This window comes from Astatotilapia calliptera, chromosome 7, assembly GCF_900246225.1.
Source record: "Astatotilapia calliptera chromosome 7, fAstCal1.2, whole genome shotgun sequence".
NCBI classification, from domain to species: Eukaryota; Metazoa; Chordata; class Actinopteri; order Cichliformes; family Cichlidae; genus Astatotilapia; species Astatotilapia calliptera.
The window spans coordinates 15,840,470-15,860,680 of record NC_039308.1 but is presented as its reverse complement, the minus strand read 5'-3'; the positions used below and the strand labels follow the sequence as shown (position 1 = coordinate 15,860,680).

At 38.5% G+C, this 20,211-nt stretch overlaps 1 protein-coding gene across 1 annotated transcript in view; it reads right to left on the bottom strand.

Annotated features, from left to right (window-relative positions):
* Nucleotides 1-19,914, bottom strand: part of lamc3 (laminin, gamma 3) — a 155,536-nt gene extending 135,622 nt beyond the window's left edge. Inside the window, exons 1-2 of the mRNA XM_026173353.1 lie at nt 19,343-19,914; nt 12,238-12,542 (exon numbers count right to left, since the gene is read on the bottom strand). Of these exons, the coding sequence (XP_026029138.1) occupies nt 12,238-12,542; nt 19,343-19,730 (693 nt within the window). The 5' untranslated portion in view covers nt 19,731-19,914. The remainder of the gene's footprint in view (nt 1-12,237; nt 12,543-19,342) is intronic.
* Nucleotides 19,915-20,211: the final 297 nt, after the last annotated feature.

Here is a 20,211-nt window from a genome sequence, read left to right as displayed (position 1 = left end):
TCCATTTTTATCACTTACCTTGGCCTTCCTCTTTGAGATGTAGAATGATATAATGAGCCCATAACATGTGCTTCAGCTTCTGCTCGAAGTTTTAGCTCAGTTGACATCTCCATCAGTGATTGATAAATTCCCTCAAGAAGTGTGCATAATCTTCTCCCAGAAACATTTTGTTGAACATTATTCATGAGCACTAGAAATGTTGCAATAATGAAAACGAGTTCTTCAAGGTGACGTAGTATAAATTCAAATTATTTCTACCATTTGCAATTTGAACAGCTGTCGCAAAACAGTTGTCAAGCTCTAAAAAGTACTGAAATAGTTCAGCTGATGCCATTTTGTAAAGGCAGAGAATTCAGAAACACATCATCTCTAAAAATGAGGTTCATACATTCTATATATTCAAGTTTCATTCTATATATTCAAGCTTCATTCTATATATTCAAAAGATCATTCTATATATTCAAGCTTCATTCTATATATTCAAGTTTCATTCTATATATTCAAAAGATCATTCTATATATTCAAGCTTCATTCTATATATTCAAAAGATCATTCTATATATTCAAGTTTCATTCTATATATTCAAGCTTCATTCTATATATTCAAAAGATCATTCTATATATTCAAGCTTCATTCTATATATTCAAAAGATCATTCTATATATTCAAGCTTCATTCTATATATTCAAAAGATCATTCTATATATTCAAGTTTCATTCTATATATTCAAGCTTCATTCTATATATTCAAAAGATCATTCTATATATTCAAGCTTCATTCTATATATTCAAAAGATCATTCTATATATTCAAGCTTCATTCTATATATTCAAAAGATCATTCTATATATTCAAGTTTCATTCTATATATTCAAGCTTCATTCTATATATTCAAAAGATCATTCTATATATTCAAGCTTCATTCTATATATTCAAAAGATCATTCTATATATTCAAGTTTCATTCTATATATTCAAGCTTCATTCTATATATTCAAAAGATCATTCTATATATTCAAGTTTCATTCTATATATTCAAAAGATCATTCTATATATTCAAGTTTCATTCTATATATTCAAGCTTCATTCTATATATTCAAAAGATCATTCTATATATTCAAGTTTCATTCTATATATTCAAGTTTCATTCTATATATTCAAAAGATCATTCTATATATTGAAGCTTCATTCTATATATTCAAAAGATCATTCTATATATTCAAGTTTCATTCTATATATTCAAGTTTCTTTCTATATATTCAAAAGATCATTCTATATATTCAAGTTTCATTCTATATTTTCAAGTTTCATTCTATATATTCAAAAGATCATTCTATATATTCAAGTTTCATTCTATATATTCAAGTTTCATTCTATATATTCAAAAGATCATTCTATATATTGAAGCTTCATTCTATATATTCAAAAGATCATTCTATATATTCAAGTTTCATTCTATATATTCAAAAGATCATTCTATATATTGAAGCTTCATTCTATATATTCAAAAGATCATTCTATATATTCAAGTTTCATTCTATATATTCAGACTTTGGTTGCAATATATATATATAATATTTTCCTAAAGGGCATTCCATAATATGTATATATATATATATATATATATATATATATATATATATATATATATATATACACACACATATATACATATAAAACTGGGTCTTATATATAAGACCCAGTATAGTAAAGCTTGTGTACTTTTGAAATGAATTACAATCAACACAAGTAATTAGAGGCTTAAGTTGTCAAAATGAGAGTTGCACACCTGCAGCGATGACAACTCATTAAACGGTAAATAAATAAACGATTGATTTATTTAACTGGTGAAACATTGTGTAATAATCTTATTTTGCATTACTGCAATTTTCCACAGCAGTGGTCATTAATTGAATTAATTGAATCATAATGTGTATGCAGTAATAAGAACAAAAGTATTGCGCTCTACTTCACTAAGCACGGAGTAGGCATATCAGAGGAGGGGGTGGGGGAACCAGGCAGGCAAGTCGAGCTACACGGCATCACACCATACACACAAAACATACCCCACTCTTCTGCTCACATCATATACCAAGCACACCCTCTGAATTTAAGCAGAATCTTTTTCCCCCTCTGACATGTCAGTGGCACTGTTGCCTTGCTTTGCTGCCTCCTGTTTCAATCAATCCACCGCCCCAGCATACACCTGTAGGCTCTGGTGGATATTTACTTATCACTCCCCAGGTTTTCTGTGTAGTATATTTGTGAGCTTGGAGCCTAGATGCAGAACTCTAAATGTTTTCTGCTGCTGATATGAATCAATCATTTTAAATGGGAGCTGCCTGACTGCATTGATTGTGTGGAATCTTACTGGGAGATTTGGCCCAAATTAGTTTGTACACATAAAATTAATCATTAAATAAAGTGGATCATATTTTGCATACTTCCCTAGTTAAGATTTAATGCTCTGAGATACAGTAGACAACATTACAGGCTACATGAGAAAAACGGAAAACTGTTGAATACAATAAACTAGTATACAGTATAAGCCGGTGCTGACTGACATACCCTTACAAACCTAACTTGTTTTTCTTTTTACGGATGGAATCCTGTTAAGCCTTTTTACACACTAATGCAATAATTGATTGATTTTTCTATTCAGCTGGTCACAGTGGTTCCACATATACAGCACTCTGGGAATTATCACATAGATGTTGACTGAGGAAGAGACACCAGAATCAAAAGTTGCTTTTTACTGATGCTGTTCCTCTGAGACAAGCTGTAACTGTGGACACACCTGTGAGTCAAACTTTGCAAGACAGACAGATACAAGAGTTTGTGTGTGAATGAAAAGAAAACCAGTTCAATCAATAGACATTATATACTGTATACTCATAGGCTACCTGTTTCCCTGCACAACACAAATCTGATCAGCCAATCAGATGCTGGCAGCTCAGCATATTTAGCCATACGGACATGATGTCAAGATGTCCTGCTGATCTTCAAACGAGCATGAGAATATGGAAGAAATGTGATTTGAGTGACTTTGAACATGGCGGGGTTGTTTGCCCTTTAGTGCAAACTGAGCATCATTAAATGCCACATGCATGAGTATTGTTACTGTGTCCATCCTTTTATGAACACAGTGTACCGATCTTCTGATGGCTGTTTCCAACAGGATAATGCACCATGTCAAAAAGCAACAACCTGAAACTAACAAGGTGTGCCTAATAAAATGTCCAATTTCCTGAAGTCTACACATCTATATGCCTGTGAAGGTTCTCAGTCATCCATGTCATCGTAGTCAAAGGAGCTTGCAAAGAAAAGCGTCTGGACTTCTTTAAGTTGCTTGAAGACGTTTCACCTCTCATCCGAGAAGCTTCTTCAGTTCTAAGGTCAAATGGTGGGAAGTCCCAGATTTAAACCTAGTGGGAGTATCCCCCCGCAGAGGGACAAAAGGACCCCCTGATGATCCTCTAATCGCCTGAGACAAGGTGTGAAACTGGGTGTGGGTCCCAATCAGCCAGAGTTTCGGGTGAGCTCATTGTGAAACCTGGCCCCACCTAATCATGCGAATTCCTGAGATCAGATGGCCAAGGATGTGAGTGGGCGTTAAGGCATCTGGATTATAGATGGCAGAGAGTTGGTGTCGTAAACCACCGCCTCTGTTCAAAGATGGTCGCTCACAGTGGACATAGATGGCTTCTTTCACTCCTCTTTCAAACCATCTGTCCTCTCTGTCCAAAATGTGAACATTGGCATCCTCGAAAGAGTGTCCTTTATCCTTAAGATGCAGATGGACAGCTGAGTCTTGTCCTGTGGAGGTGGCTCTTCTATGTTGTGCCATGCGCTTGTGAAGTGGCTGTTTGGTCTCTCCGATGTAGAGCTCTGGGCATTCCTCGCTGCACTGTACAGCATACACCACATTGTTAAGTCTGTGTTTTGGAGTTTTGTCTTTCGGGTGAACCAGTTTTTGTCTGAGCGTGTTGCTGGGTCTGAAATGCACCGGGATGTCATGCTTGGAGAATCATCTCCAACTCAGCCGCAGCTTCATCTGTGACTAGCGGAACTTTCAAACAGCCGGTCTCTGCATTAAATGGGTCGACGAGGAACGTAATCTGTGGCCTTTTCAATTGTAGATCATGGAACCGGGTCACAAAGCGTTCGTGCAAGTTTTCAATCAGCGTTGCATATCTGGCTCTTTGCTTACTCAGGGCAGCGCTGGCGACTTGCCCGCTGGCTTTTAGCAGAGTGGAAAAATGCGTTAAATCTCCCTTTTGAATATGTGTCTTGAACAGCTTCAGTTTGTTGACAAACACAAAAAACACACTTTGCACCAGGTCAGGCAGCATTTTTAACTTACCCTGCAGGGTCAGGTTCAGTCTGTCCAAGTGACACAGCATGTCGACCAAAAAGGCCAGATCCATAATCCACTTGAGGTCCGAGAGCTCGGGATAGTCCTTGTCCTTCTCTTCCATAAACAGTTTCACGGCATCCAAAAGCTCAAAGAAGCGAGAGAGTACCTGGCCTTTTGACAGCCACCTCACAGTGCAGTGCAGCGGCAGGTCACCTGGAAGCCCTTGGTCCAGCTCAGCGATGAGATTCTTGAATTGCCTGTGGTTAAGCGCATGTGTGCGGATATAGTTGACGATTTCCATCACAGGCTTCATGACGTTACCTAAATTCAATGATTTAGACACGAGTTGCTCCATGTGGATGATGCAGTGGAAATTCCAAAAGTCAGGAATAGTTTGGTCAGCTTTGCACAGCCCACAAGCCCGTTCACAGATCCCATCATGGCTGGTGCTCCATCCATGGCTATTGCATTTAATTTCGTTATGGGCAGATTTGCTTTTTCAAATGCAGCCATCGCGGTTTCTTTCACATCTATGCCACGGGTTCAATATCCAGGAGTTTTTCTTTGATCACACAATCGTTTGACACAGACCGTGCAAATATTGCCAACTGAGGCTTGTCTTGTATAACACAACTCTCATCCAATGCCACACCAAAATACTCACATGCTTGAAGGTCAGAGTGTAACTGTGATTCAATAGCCGTGTTAATGTCCGATATTCTGTGTTCAACAGTGTGGCGGGACAGTTGGACGTCTGATACCATGCGTTTTAATTTGTCGTTTTCAGGAGACAAGATTTCAACAACGTCACTGAGGCATTTTTTAACGAACTCCCCTTCACTGTATGGCTTTTTAGCCCGTGCAAAGTTCCAAGCCAGCTGATAGGATGCGAGCGTTATGGTCTCTGACCGCTTGGTATATTTTTGGAAAAATTGTATCTGCTTTTCTGCATGACTTTTCAAAGTGGCCAACTCGTGCTTGCGAAGTTCAGTCCCTTTTGGAAATTCCTGGTCGATGTTAGCATGGAGTGAGCTGAAGTGGCGCTGAAGATTTGAAGCTTTGAAATGCGCTAATGACGTCTGATATATAAGGCAGAATGGCTTGCCATTGCGTTCAACAAAAAAATAGAAACTCTCTGTTAAAAACGTCCTGTGTTCATCTTCATATTGTCTTTTTGCTGTGCATTTTTTCCTGCCATTTTAAGGGCCAACTTGCTCCTACTGGGAAACTTTGCGGTATTTTCATCTCACACACATGCGCATTTGATGAAAATACCGTATTGAACTCAAGTGATGCAAACGTGCACATTTTAAAACAACAACACAAAAAAAAAAACACAAAACACAAACACAAACTTTGATATGAACGTAAGAGCCGCATGAAACCAGGCAAAGAGCCGCACGCAGCTCAAGAGCTGCCGGTTGGCCACCCCTGGTATAAAGTATAAAGACACCTTTTTGGTTAATTGTTGAAATTCTTCAAGATGAAACATACGATGGACCCAACAACATGCAGACATTATGAGGTTGGTGAAGGATTCATTAGCTTTGCTAATGATTTCTATTTTTCCTTTTTTTATGCTTTTAACTTTCCCTCACACAACTTCTAACTGAACTCTAGTGGTCATAAAAGATTAAAGTGTCCGCAATAGCCTGTCTTTCTTTCACACTAGTTATAACTCTTGGACTACCTGCTTCCCATTCGTCCCTTATATAATCCTTAGTCCCTTAATTACTTAATCCCACATAATCCTTTCATGGCGAGAAAGGCATTTCTTTCTGTGTTAATTCATGAAGCTGAAAAAGTGAACTGAAAAAGTAATGCTCTTTTCACAATACCTCTTGAAAGCAGCCTGTCCTTCGAGCCTAGAGTTTAGCCTGCTATTGTCCCAGCTGCCGTAGTCAGAGTTTTATAAGAGACAGATACAGAGGCCAAAATAGCAGCACAGCGGTGAATGGCTAGTGTGAAGGGATTAATCAGAAAAAGACAGTTTAATAATTTCTAAACTAGAAAAGTGGGGTGCAGCTGTGTTTTCTAGCAAGCATTGAACTTCTCTTATGCAAATAAATAAATATATATATATAAATAAATGGTGGCTCCACCGCCATAAGAGGTGAAACAAAGCAATACACACCAGAGTGGAAAGAGAGAGCGAGAGATGCAACAATGAAGCGGGAGAATAATGGGAGTGTGGAGAGAAGATTCTTGTGCTTGTAGAAATATCCAGAGTGGTCTTTTTTTGACAGTGGGTTAAGAGGCTATTGCTAAGCCACAGACATATTTATTTTTTCATTCACTCTCCTTCCATTGTTGTCCTAGCGGGACAGATGGAGTGGAGTCTTTTGGAGTCCAATCCAGTTCTGTCGTCCTTTTCCTCTTTCATGCAGCTGTTTGTCATCTTACTGACAGTTGCCTGCCACACAATGTGCCGAACCTCTAACAACACTAAAGCTAATCCAATAGTGCATTTCATTTCTATTTTCACTGCAGCTAGATGCAAGGGAACCTTACATAGCAGAGATGTGGCGAGAATGTCCTTATCCTTCTCAGCGCGGCTTAGCTCGTGCTTGAGAGATGATGTGGCTTCAGTCGCTGCCTTCTACCCTCCGTCTTTTCCCAGTTTAAAATGTGATCACTCTTGAAGAAAGCAGCCTCTTTCTGCTCTGCAGGAGGTGGAACAAACATCACCCATTTAAAGAGTCTTAGTTGAGGACTGGATTTTTTTTTCTTTTATGGAGACAGCGCGTGGCAGAGGAAGCATGTGTGTGCTGTTGTGGAAAGAGGTGGGCACCATAATTGGATCTGAGGTGTGGTCAAACAGTTTTACAAATAGGCAGGTTTTAACAAAAAGTTTGTAACACCAACAAATGACTATGTGAACGATTTCACAAAGATCTGCGTATTTTTCACTGAGGCCGTTTTGTTTTTTTATTTTAAAATCCAATTTGTATATATTCAAATATTCAAATCAAATGTTCCTGAAACGAGCAAGCGTGGGGGGGATGAAAGCCTGCAGAAAACCATGAACTTCAACAGAAAGAAAAAAGACCTGGATTTAGTCATGTTACGAATAAATCACCTTAAATGTCATTTGTAATGGTTGTATACTGTATAACAGAACATTTTGGCAGGACGAGCAACACAAATCGCCCCCCACCGTTCTCATGTTTAGGGTAGGTTAGGCAAGGTTAAATTGCATATCCCCCAGATATCCACACTAACTCTTCTTATTTAATGATGCGGAGGAGGATGGCTTACTTTACAGAAGTGCTAGTTTGGCTCTGTCAGGTGTATTTTCACACTAAATTTTAGGAGGAAGGTCACATATAAGAATGTGTTATTATTATTTTCTGGAAGATGTTGCACAGGACAGGAGGAAATCTGACTGCGGACTGATCTCAAGGAGCCGGACTTTTGTTGTAATGTTTTAAATGAGTAGACGTTCCCCTTTTTCAAGGTCTTACAAAGTTTTTCTTCGGATATTGTGTCCTTTTTTAAAGCCCTTTTACACTGACCAGTGAATCATTCAAGTATTAAGTAAAAGGTCCTAACTCAAAGGATGAACCTGTTAATGATATGCGATACTGCAAATTTTTGTATTGATTGAATACCAAGTATTGAAGGCCAGTATTACCAATACAAATACTAATAGTTTTAACTTATAAAGTCAATTTATGTAGCAGAGGGAAGTGTCATGATTTCTGAGATGAATCATTATCAATTTTCTGAATTCTAATCACAGTTTATTGACCACTGAATCACTGTGATTTTTACTTTCCATAGGAATCAGTTAACACCATAAAACAAGCCTTTCAGCCTTTTCTGTATTTGAAACTGGGTTTTTTTTGGAGATGTGGAATGTAAATGTGTCTGTCGCTAAAGCACTTTGGACCAACTTCAGTTGTTTAAATGGGCTGTGTATGTAATAATGAAACAGACCTGACAGTCAACACAAAAAGGTTATTATATTCAAACATTTTTCATAGCTCATGTTTAATTTCCAATAAAATAATGTATGAATTGTAGCACATTTCAGTGGGCAGAATATATTATCTGAATGTCTGAATATAGTCTAAAGATAATTGGTCTGCTAATGTAGCAAGTATGACGACCAATAACACTTTAACATTAACTAATGCTGAAGCTCCAACATCAGTCATGATTGAAGCTTTACTTTCACCAATATATAGGCTACCTGGTTATTCTTTGCCTCTCTGAAAGACTGTGACAGCAGGCTCTGGGTCCGTCTGAGGGATTTACTTCCTCCTCTCTTCAATTCTTTCAGTGCTTGTTCTCTTTTTAGTGGTCCTTTATGTCTTTATATAAGTCGGTGGTGTTGCCACAGTAGTGAATTTCCTTCCAACACACATTGCAGTTTGCAGTTATTTAATGTAATGGTGTAAAGTGCTTCAACACGATGCTTGCATTCAAAGAAGAACTTTGAACATCCTTCAAGAAGCCTGGAGAACTATTCATTAAGACTACTGTGAAGAAAAGTGTGACTGTTTATCTTTTAGAACTGTTCCTTCTTAAGTCAGTAAAATAAAGACTTGCTTTTATTCTGTTAATGTTGTGAATCTTTGAGTAAAGAAGGGAAAGTACAGTTCCTTCTGATTAAAAGGGTTGTATGAGACTATCTAAATACTTCTAAATACTACTGATTTATGTTTCCTGCTTACTTGTAAGGCCAATAGAAATAAAAAATAATGGCCTCTGAATTATTGTGGGGCTAAGTAAAATTTTGATAAGCTTGATTAAAAAATGCAATGTAATTTTCATCTACTATATGCAAATGAATATTAAATGCAAATCCTAGTTGATATAATTAAAGGAAAAGGTTAATTTTAGCATTGCTCAGTAGAATTTGTCCACTGGAACCAGTTGTAAATGCCAAATAGCCAATGTACAACTAGCCAATGTACTCTAGTATTGGGTACTGTGGATTTATTGGCCCACGTGGCACCACAGTTTGTTTCCATGGCAGAAGGATGTGGTTCTTGCCTTATGTGTGTCATGTGAGTATCTGTAACTCACAACTGAATTGATTTAAAGGTTGCAGAGGCCTGAAGCCTACCCTTGCTGCAATAGTTTAAGAGGTGGGGGACAGCCGGACAGGTCGCCAGTCTGTAAAGAGCGTTAGTTTGAAGCTGAAATTCTTAATGTGTATAATAACCCAAGTTAAGGAAGGGACGGAGAAGGTGCCAGTGTTGTGAAAAACTATGAACTGGAAATGACAATCCACATATTCTCAGGTTGCTTTTGTGTTTTACACCAGTGTGTGCGCGACAACAAGTGTACATGATCCATCTGCACACGAGGCCTCTCGTTCTCCATCGCTGTGTATTTGTGGAGGAAGGTGAACGAGCCCCACCCACAGTGAAAGTCAGGAGCATCGAAGCAGTGGAACAAGAAATTACAGCAGAATGACTTCCGTCTTATAAAACTGAAGCTTTCTACACAGCAGACACGATTCCTCTCTTGGTTAGTAGTTATTTTAGTGCATTCTCAGGTCTGTCTTTTCATCCTCCATTTCTCTTTACTGTTCTTGAATGTTGCGATGGAGCATCTCCCAGCTGTTAACTGTTATGTTACCTGCACTTTTGATTAAAGCCGCAAGTAAGAGGGATCGCATTTAATAGAGGTCCATTCTCCCTGCACTCATCATTGCTCCCAGTGGTCGTTGATAAATCAATATGCAGGACATTTTTATTGGTATAGCACCCAGCTCTGTCTACAAAGTTATGAATATAAATATACATTTGTCTTTACGTGTGCTTTTGCATTAAATTTGAAATATAAAAGTTGTATAACTTACAGCTCAAAGCTCACATTACTTTGCATGTATATATGATTTATGTCATTTCAAGTGACTTTATGGCTTTGAGTATTTAAGGTCCAGCTAAAAATAAAAAAAATAATAATAACAGTAATAATAACTCTCTCAGAATTACAGAAATAACTTACAAATTCAATGTTTTGTCATCCCAGGATGCCAGGACGTAAATTACTGCCTGTCAGAAAACACTGGCAATGGCAATATTAGACTCGGAGAGGTAACGGTCCTCTTCTAAAAAGGGAACAAGGTCCACATTTGGTAGCTGGAGGGCTGTTGGTGAAATAAGTCACCAGTTAGTCAGCCAAGAGCCATTGATTTGTGTCCAGTTTGGGAGCATTGTGCTTTCCCCTTTCCGTTTCACTTGCTTTTTGCTTTGGTTTTCACTCACTGGTCTTATTAAGCACAAAACAAAAACAAAAAGAGACCTACTTGGTTACAATTAGGACAAGATTGTGGTTTGTGGTGAAATGCTCCATTTAACAACATTATCCCTGCAAATTAAATAACGACACTAACCCAGTATGTTAAATTTGACGCCACAGGGTCTTTCATATTTGTAACATGCACGTCACCAGTGCCAAAATCCAGTGTGTATCAGTGTGTGTTTGTAAGTTGGCAGTGGCTTTAGAAAAAACAAAAAACAGCTGCATATGAGTCCCCGGAAATGTTTTGCTTGAAATTTCTTTGGTTAATTTATAGGATCCACTGCTTGCCCACTGCATACTTTCTTTCCACTATTTTCAACCACACACACATATGTTTCTTTCATATGTTCATAAATAGTATTAGTAATGTATGAAGCATATGGTTCCTTCAGTCTTGTAGGATCTCTATGTCCTAATTAGACAGCTTAATTTATTTTGACATGATTACTTTTGTCTATTTAGAACATACAGTAATTATCAAGGCTTTCTGGTGGTCGATACTTAATAATAAAGGAATTCACCCAATGTTTTCCAACTTAAGTTGCAATATAGGAAACTTGTGAACAGATGCATGTATGAATGCATACTCATAGCACCATCAAAGAAAAAGGAGTGGCTGCATAAAGTACTTTATTTTCTCATTTTTAGATACGGTTCACCGTGCCCACCCCTCCCAGACTCGCCCACAAGAGACTTCCATTAATTCAGCACAACCCTCTCAAGGCTTCATCAATGTTAATCAGAGCTAAACATAACATTAGATTCATTTCAGCTGTTTTGAAAAAGGCTCGAAGGCATGCATATACATGCATGGCTACGGGATGTTTGTTTGTGTGAAAGTGTGTGCAGTCGAGAGGCTTTGATAAAATCAGTGCTTGAAGGGGGGGCAAGAACATTACATGCACTTATAAACTTTACGTCAAGTTATGCGGTGCTGTTAACACTGTTATCACGCGAGCAGCTGTTACATCCAGAGAAGCCTGCTGCTACTGCTTATTCTCACATTTAGATATATTCATTTCCTCTAAGAAAATTAATATGAGCCGAAGCTAGCACCCATTGTGGATTATCATCAATGTAATGTATCAAATATTTCTTTTCATGTTATATCTACATGAATATTTGCTATTTATGATAAATATGTATTTTTGAATGCATTTTGGATTTTTATTTTTTATAAAGTTTTTTTCTTTCACTTTTCTACAGTTTATGATTATATTAAGTAAAGAAAACAGCTTTGAAAATCAGTGGCAATGGGTCTGATGGAGCGATAGATTCCAGTTTTTAAATTGTGATTCAAATAGCCATAAATACATACAGAGGAGAGGCATAAGTGAGTGTCTACAGCCTCCTTAAAAGCACTGAGGCTCTGTCATGGTTTGGGTCTACAGTTGAGCAACTGGTGTTGGATATCACGTCAAAATTGATTAACTTATTTACACAGAGAAGTATAGATATTGATCCAGCATGGAATGCTATCTGATTGGCAAAAGTGACATTTTAGCATAACAATCATCCGAAACACACTGCCAATGCAATAACAGCATATCTGGAGAACACACAATGAAACACTATCAGTCATGAATACATGTATACATGTCACCCAACAAAATGCATCCTCACCTGCAACACCAAGCTTTGGTCAAAGTTGTAGGCACTGGGCCGACCTTCCAGTGTGGAGAAAGCCACGTTTCCTCCAGTGAGGGGCGAGATATCGCTGAACTCGTCTGTACATAAAGCAGTCCTTTCATCATCCCCTGGGCGAATGTAACCTTTAGCGTCTCTCTCATAGGTCTTTCGACAAGAAGCGCTGTAATACTGGTAAGGTAACCAGGGCCCATCGTTTTCTGTACGCTTGTAGATGGCAAAGCTCTCTGGTCGACTGGTGTAGAATTTCAGTCGTATGTAGGTTATCTCAAAGGATTTCCCTGTGAAAAACAAATAAAATATGAATTAAAAGGTCTAAATGAGTACAGACAATTTCAGATTTAATTTGTGAAAAAGAAAAAAGCAATCACTGCAACTAATAGCTCGAACACAATTGAGGAGATGCAACCAGATTTTTCATTTGACTTGCTGTTGAGGATTTAGCAAATCTGCTCGTCTTGTGCTGTATTTGTTGCATCGTAAATGAAGAAATACAAAGTGTTGGTTCAAAATACATCAACTAGATCAGCGGTCCCCAACCTTTTTTGCACCACAGCCCGGTTTAATGTCAGACAATATTTTCACGGACAGGCCTTTAAGGTGTCGCAGAAAAATACAACAAAATAAAATGATTCAACCCAGACAAAAACAAAAATAATAATAAACATGAATTCACTGTCTAATTGTGTAACTTTACTCACGAAAAGGCCCTTTAATGCTCTCTGGTTGCTATGGTAACATATAAATATTTCTTTCAAAATAAGACACACAACTACAACACGGAAGAAGACCAAGGGAAACTGAGTTAACGATAAAAACCCTGAAAGCCATAAATTTTACACCCGAGCCTCAACTCTCGCACCTCGGTACCAAACAACTCACAGACTGGTACCGGTCCATGGCCCGGGGGCTGGGTACCGCTGACCTAGATACATTTGTGATGGTATGAGAGGAAGAGGTTATAAAAGGATGCCACTAACAGTTGCCCACCGGTTTGCATGCCAGAGTCAGGAGGGGATATTTTTCTTTACAGCACTTCCTGTTTAGACACCTGCAGTAGGGAGGTCAGTGATTAATGCTATAGCTCTTGTCCTAATATAGAAAGCTGACATCTTCTTCCTGAATCAATGCTTCTTTTTGATTGAGGGGTGTTATTACCCCCACTGTTTACTCATTGTTGACAGTTCAAACAATAACCTTGGAGCCATATCGTGGGGGATTAACTGGGTAGACACAAAATGAAGTCATATTGAGACCAGAATGAGAAGAAGCATGTAGAAACTCTCTTAACAGTCTTCTTCAGTGCACTCTGGGGTATTTTTTCTACATCATTAGATACTAAGTCTCAATCGCTCTGCACATTCGTGGAGGGGTGCTATCCGCTGGTACAGCCGTAATGACATCTGTTGCTATTTTTCTGCCAAGTCAGAGCTAGGCATCTTTGTCTCTTGTCTCTGCAGAAATCTCTAATGGTATCATTCCTTTGGGATCTCTAAGATCATTTAGCTTTCATTTACTCACTGCGTGAGGTGAGCTCAGCCCTGCTGGGACTCAGGCAAGAGACATAAAAGATGCACAATATGAAGCAATTGTTGGATATCCCCTGTGATGAAATGTAGACTAATTGCAAATGATATTTGTATGTTTTTATGCCTAATGTTTAATGATTCATGATCCATATTCACTCAGGAGTGCATTAAAATATTCATTAGTTTATGTGGGCACAGCAAAGGGATTTTTTAGTTGTTGAACTTAATTTAGCAAAGTAACATATAACAAAAGAATACCTGTACACTGTGTACAATGGTGAAATGCATCCAAATAAGTAGCATTCTTACACTTCAGGAATGTAAAATGAACATCTAATCCTTTTTATGAATAATGTACAATTATATTTTACTCTCACGAAAAACTCTAAAAGTTATACAATATTAAGTGGTCAAAGAAGTGTATTAAAAATCATACTCCCTTAAAGTAGTGTTGTAGATATGTACTACTTGTAACTTAATACCAAGAGGGACGCTATTGAGCACTGAGCACGGCCGGTAAAACAGCTTTCTTTGACTTTACAGAGCAGATCTAGAATCATGTGCATTAAAGATCCAGCCTAAGCTTTCAATGTTTTCTCCAGATACACAAACGCACCGCTGATATTTTGGCAATGTTTATTGAGAATAAGCGTCGTATGCTGGAGAAGTTCAATGTCTGACTTGTTCTGACTCATCCATGTCAACTTGACACAGCTACTCTCATCTGCCCAGACTAAACCCAACACAAGCACTGTAGACTGTTTACATTCTGTTTAATCTCCGAGCGGAGATTTTTGAAATCAACAATCAAATATGGGAGTGGATTTGTCCTCTGATCACGCTATATCTCAGAGTTTGAGACCAATTCTTACTCTGTGACAGGATTACGTGTCCTATGTGAGCCGATGCTCAGGCTGTGAAGGCGTCCCGCCGAATGAGGCAGACTTTTATCGTTGTTTTACATCAGAAACAGGATGTTGCTTTTCTTTCACTGCGCTGAATGAGAACCAGCTGCAGACATCAGTGGGTGCTGTTAGAATGTGTATGTGTGTGTGTGTGTGTGTGTGTGTGTGTGTGTGTGTGTGTGTGTGTGTGTGTGTGTGTGTGTGTGTTTGTTTGTGTGGCTCATCCAGTCTTTGTGGGAAAAAACCTGACCCCAATTCCTTACCAGCAAACTGCCTGGCATTTTTTTTTCTTTTCCACCCCTTCTTCCTCATTATGTTTTGTTTACTCCCCTTGAAGCAGCCCGACTCCCCCTTTCCTCTTAACTCTTCCACAGACCCGCTCTGACCTGGCTGCAGTGTGTGTCCCTGCGTCCTACTGCTGTGTTTATCATCGCCGCATTTGCCTGCGTTCCCTTCAGAGAGCGCTTGTTTTGTTTGGAGAGGCAAAGGGAAACAGTGATGTCTAAAGAACCCCCCGCCAACTACCCAGATGGATCACACAGTTTTCATGTGAACCAAAAGTATGCCACGCATACAAAATTTAGGGATATTCAGTTACATAAAAGTGTGTGATGTGAAAACTTAGACATCATTCACTTAGGAATGCGGTGTCAGGATGGAAGCATCAAAGCCGCCGGGTATAGGAAAACAAAGTTGGTAGATAGGGCAGTGGGAGCAAAGGTCAGTTCAGTCTCAGGGAGACAGACTTGTAGGTGCTGGAATAGTTAGAAGAATAACAAACTCTCCAATAACAAAGAAAATACCTTTGCAGCAGCTGGAGCACTGCCACCTTTTTCCAGAAAAAGAACTAGCCAGAAAATATAAACAACAAAGCCTCAAAGCACAGTCAGACATCTGCTTGCTATTGGAAATCAATACTCTCCATTTGATTGAGGTACTTCCTGTTTTCGGAGCACGTGATGTAACCGCTCATCTGTGCGCTGACATTTTCAACTTCTCTCATCATTTTTGTCCTTGTCTCTTTTTTCTTTGAAACACATCTTTCTGACAGGGAGGACTCATCTTCCCTCTACTGCATAGGTAGGGGAAGATTGGGGGATAAAGAAAATGTATGAAATGTATGTGTGAACAAGTAAAAGCCTTCCCTGAATGCTATCAGCCCAAATAAACCCCTGCTACAAAGATACTATAGATACATGTTACAGACTATACACACTGAGAATATAGTTGGGTAGATTTTACTCAAGTTCAGAAAAAAATCCATGCATTCCTCTTTTTACCAAGTGAACCAAAGCCCTCACTCCCAGGCAGACTAGGGCAGGCAAGTGGACACTGGCAGGCACTTCTCCAATAAACTTGTAACCCCAAACTGAGAATGCAGTCAAGCTATCTCCATTATAAAATATTTGATCTGCTGCTCAACCTCTGTATTTATTCTATTTGTTTATTGATAATATAGATAGCCTTCCAGTAGCTGTACATTAAAGCAATACATTATAAAATAGTAGGGCACAAACCAGAAGGTGAGGGCTTAGGGAATGTTTTAATAAGGTATTGTGTCAGAGTGAACTAACTCTGTTATGTAAACATATTTCTGGGAATACGTCTCTCAAGGTTATTGAGAAGAATATTTAGAATATTTAAATCAAACATGAAAACTGATTTATTAACATTTGCAACAATCAAATTACATGTTTAACACAAAACAGAGCATGTCTACGAGAGGCCAAACGGAGTGCAACTTAAGAAAACACCAGCAATAAGAAAAACGCTGCAAAAGCACACAAAACAAAACAGAAATGGGAAAAACGACAACGGAAATAGGAAAAAAACACAAGGGAAGTGTTTCTGGGGAGACAATAACCCGACGGACCAGTTGCAGGAACCCCAAACATGGTAGGCATGATTTATCATGATTCATATAATACTGATGACGTATTTTTAGGCTAAAAGTTAGGCTAATACGCTTTCATCTTTTCTTTCCTCACAAAACCGATAGAACCTCCAGTTCTTTTAAGTGTCTCCCAGTGCAATTCTTAGCATATTTTGGTTCCTGCAACTGGTCCGTCAGGTTATTGTCTCCCCAGAAACACTTCCCTTGTGCTTTTGAAAATCAGTTTCTGTTTTTCCTATTTCCTTTTTGTTTTTTCCTATTTCCGTTGTCGTTTTTCCTATTTCTGTTTTATTTTTTCCTATTTCCGTTGTCGTTTTTCTTACTTCTGTTATGTTTTGTGTGCTTTAGCAGCGTTTTTCTTATTGCTTGTGTTTTCTTAAGTTGCAGTCCGTTTGGCCTCTCAGGGCCACTGTACATGCAGTGTTGCCAACTTAGCGACTTTGTCACTATATTTAGTGAGTTTTCAGACCCCCTTAGCGACAAATCTGGCAACTTTTTCTGGTGTTATTGGAGACGTATTTATCTTTTGCATTGTTATTAATAAACAGAGAAATTAAAATCTACAAACCCAATGTCGGACATAACAGAAAAAAGCAAAAAGCACTTGCTTGTCATTTTGTTGGAACAAAAGAGGCATTTGAATAAATTCCACCATTTGCTTCTTTGAATGAAGTTTGTTTTATAAAAATAAAACCCAGAGGAGATTTCTTGCAATGCCATTCTACTGAAATTGGCAACAATGTAATTAGAGTGTTTTTGTGAGATAGTTCCCATTTAATTTGAGTGAACTGAGTGGAACTGCAAAAATAATCATTTACACCTGCTTTTAACCCCAAAATAGCACTTTTGTCAACATCAGCACATAATAAAAAAATCAACAAAGACGTGAAAAAAAACCAATTGTTTTTTTCCCTACTTTTAGCATCTAAAAAGTATCAACTTTTCCTAAAGTTGACTTTGTGAAGTATGAGTTTCAGTTGCTAGGTATAGCTTAACTGGAATACAGACAGATCTCATTTTAGCATTCAGGACCATTGTCATTTTCAGAACTATTGTTAGCTGTGTAGGCTGATTTGTTGTGGGTGTGCTGTCTTGTTAACAACCTGCCTATGGCATAATATAGGAAGAAGACACTGCTGACTTCTCTTCATTTGGGAAAAAACAATTTTGTGTGTTTGGACTGTTTCTGTATTTTTTGCAGGCAGAATAAAGCCAAAAGAGGGGAGATCGGGAAATTTCTCTGTTCAGACTTTGAATCAAATGTGCTTAATATAATGCTCTGCATAAAAAGTAATTAAAATTACATCAGTGTTAAAATCGACGTTATAAGAAATAAGCTAAATATTTTTCCCGGGTATGTCAAATACATATATGAACCATCTTGGTGATAAGAGACCTTTAATTGCAGAAAGGCACACAAGCCCAGCTCAAAAAAATAAATGGAACGGGGAAAATAATTGCATAAAAAGATTTGTATTAATGCGTTTTAACAGTAATCGCCACATTTTAATTCAGTTATAGTGCCAAATGTGCTGTGCTGCTTATTTCAGCAGTTTTGCACAGCATGGTAATGGGATAATGATGTTAATGGCTGGAGTGAGAAATGTCAAATGTGTTCACAGTGCACAAAATGTGCGTCAGAGGCATTTTTTCAGGGGGAAAGAGGACACAAAGAAGGCAATTTAAAACAAAAACAAAACAAAAAAAATATGATTTAACTTGTGTGTCTGATTTGCAGAAAAAGTCCCAGGTAATGCAAATTAATTTACCTTCCTGACAAATATCTATTGCCTTCCAAATATGATTCATGTAAATGCCTCGCTAACTTCCCGTGTCCCTCTTCTTGTTATTCTTATTATTATAAGCTACTTATTGCCTACAGTTTCTCTAAAAAACACATGATGGCTTCAGTTTCATTCATAGTCAGTTCTATATCTGCAAAACTGTGAATTTAACCTGTAGCAGAAGATTAATGCTAATTTGTAATGACACCATGTGAAAGTGTGGATGTCAAGTTTTAAAAAAAAAAGGTTAGATAACAGTCTGATTTGTTTTTAATGCTATCTATGAAGGCTCTGTGATGTGGTGCTATCAAAGTTTGATTCTGGGCCAAATCATATTCTTAAAATAAGTTGAGTGGCAGCCAGAATTGAATGGGTTCATACTCCATGACAGCATGTGGGCTAAATTAACGCTACTGTGAGCCTGAAGACCGTTACTTGGTGCCTGTTTATGCATGTCAGATGCAACTGGTTATCTTCATGTAAAATCCCACCAAATTCTCAGACACGCTCTTGTGAAAGTGTCCTCACTGAAATACCAGAAGTCTAAGCTATGTCTGGGCCAAAGTGTTAACCTCAGAGTCAAGGCGGCCTAACAAAAATCATGTGTTCTGCAGCACATCTGTGTTGGATTAAAGATTTCTCCATCAAAGGCCTCACAATACACAGAATAATGCATGAAGATATGGGTGTCCAGAAACCTAAAAAGCTGATGGTATCAAATTTCAGTGTGCAAAAAAAACCAACCCTAACATGTACTGTATTTCTGTGAGATTCACACCAGACTGGAGTCTATCTGCAGTCTGTAGAGGCTCAGATCATCAAAACAGCAAATGCAGTCCCGTATTATAAACATATTTATACACAACATTAGTATAACAGAGACTATAAGTGAACTCTAGACATAGCTATTAGACCAAAGTAACGTAAAGACAGATATTTAAATTAAGTGTTCAGGATGTGTGCTCTTACCGAGGTGAAGGGTGAGGTTCACGGAGTTGGGATATTGGATACGAAAGTACATGGACTGACTTTGCCACCATGTGGGCTCCTCATTCCGGTGGAAGTCTGTCAGGAGGCTGGTATTGTGGCTTAGGTATGGATCTGAGGCATCACAGATGTGGCATGAACGAGTTGACCCTGTCTGCATGCAGTAGTCCTCAGGTGGAGAACCACACACATTGGAAGCCACCACCGTGCGACTGAAGGCAATATTCTCAAACTTGGGCATACAGCTGCTTGGCACACCCTCCTCATCATAGCAGGAGTCCATAGCAGCCCAAACAAAAAGGTGTAAGTGCAGATGAAGGGAGAGCAGAAGGGCAAGGACAAGAGGTCTCACAGTAAATGATGTATCCATGTCTACAGCAGTTACATTTACACTCCACAATCAAACATCCACACTATGTTTTGACAAAGTGATCCATACACATGAAGACCCTGATTTGAGAAAACAATCCAAGAATAGGAAATAGGTCCAGCTCAAAAGTTTCTTTGTCTGTTCTTTGTGGTGTGCCTCTGTTAGATCTCCCACATATGTTCTCCCTCTGTGGAGTGGAAGTTTATGCAGGAACTTCTCACATCGGGAGCAGCATGAGGCAGAGGAGGGACAGGGGTGGGGGCTTGAGGATCAAACGGTTCATATAACTTCTCCACCTGCTGGTCGATAGACACATTACACCATGACCAGCTTTAGATTTTGAGTGGATATGAGTGAAAAAATATCATCTGAAAGGAAGACACATTCAACATCCATTTAAATATTGCAGCACCGAGGTTTTTCCACCACCGAGTAAAAAACGTAACTGGCAGTTGGCCCCACAGCGGGGCGTTGTGATAAA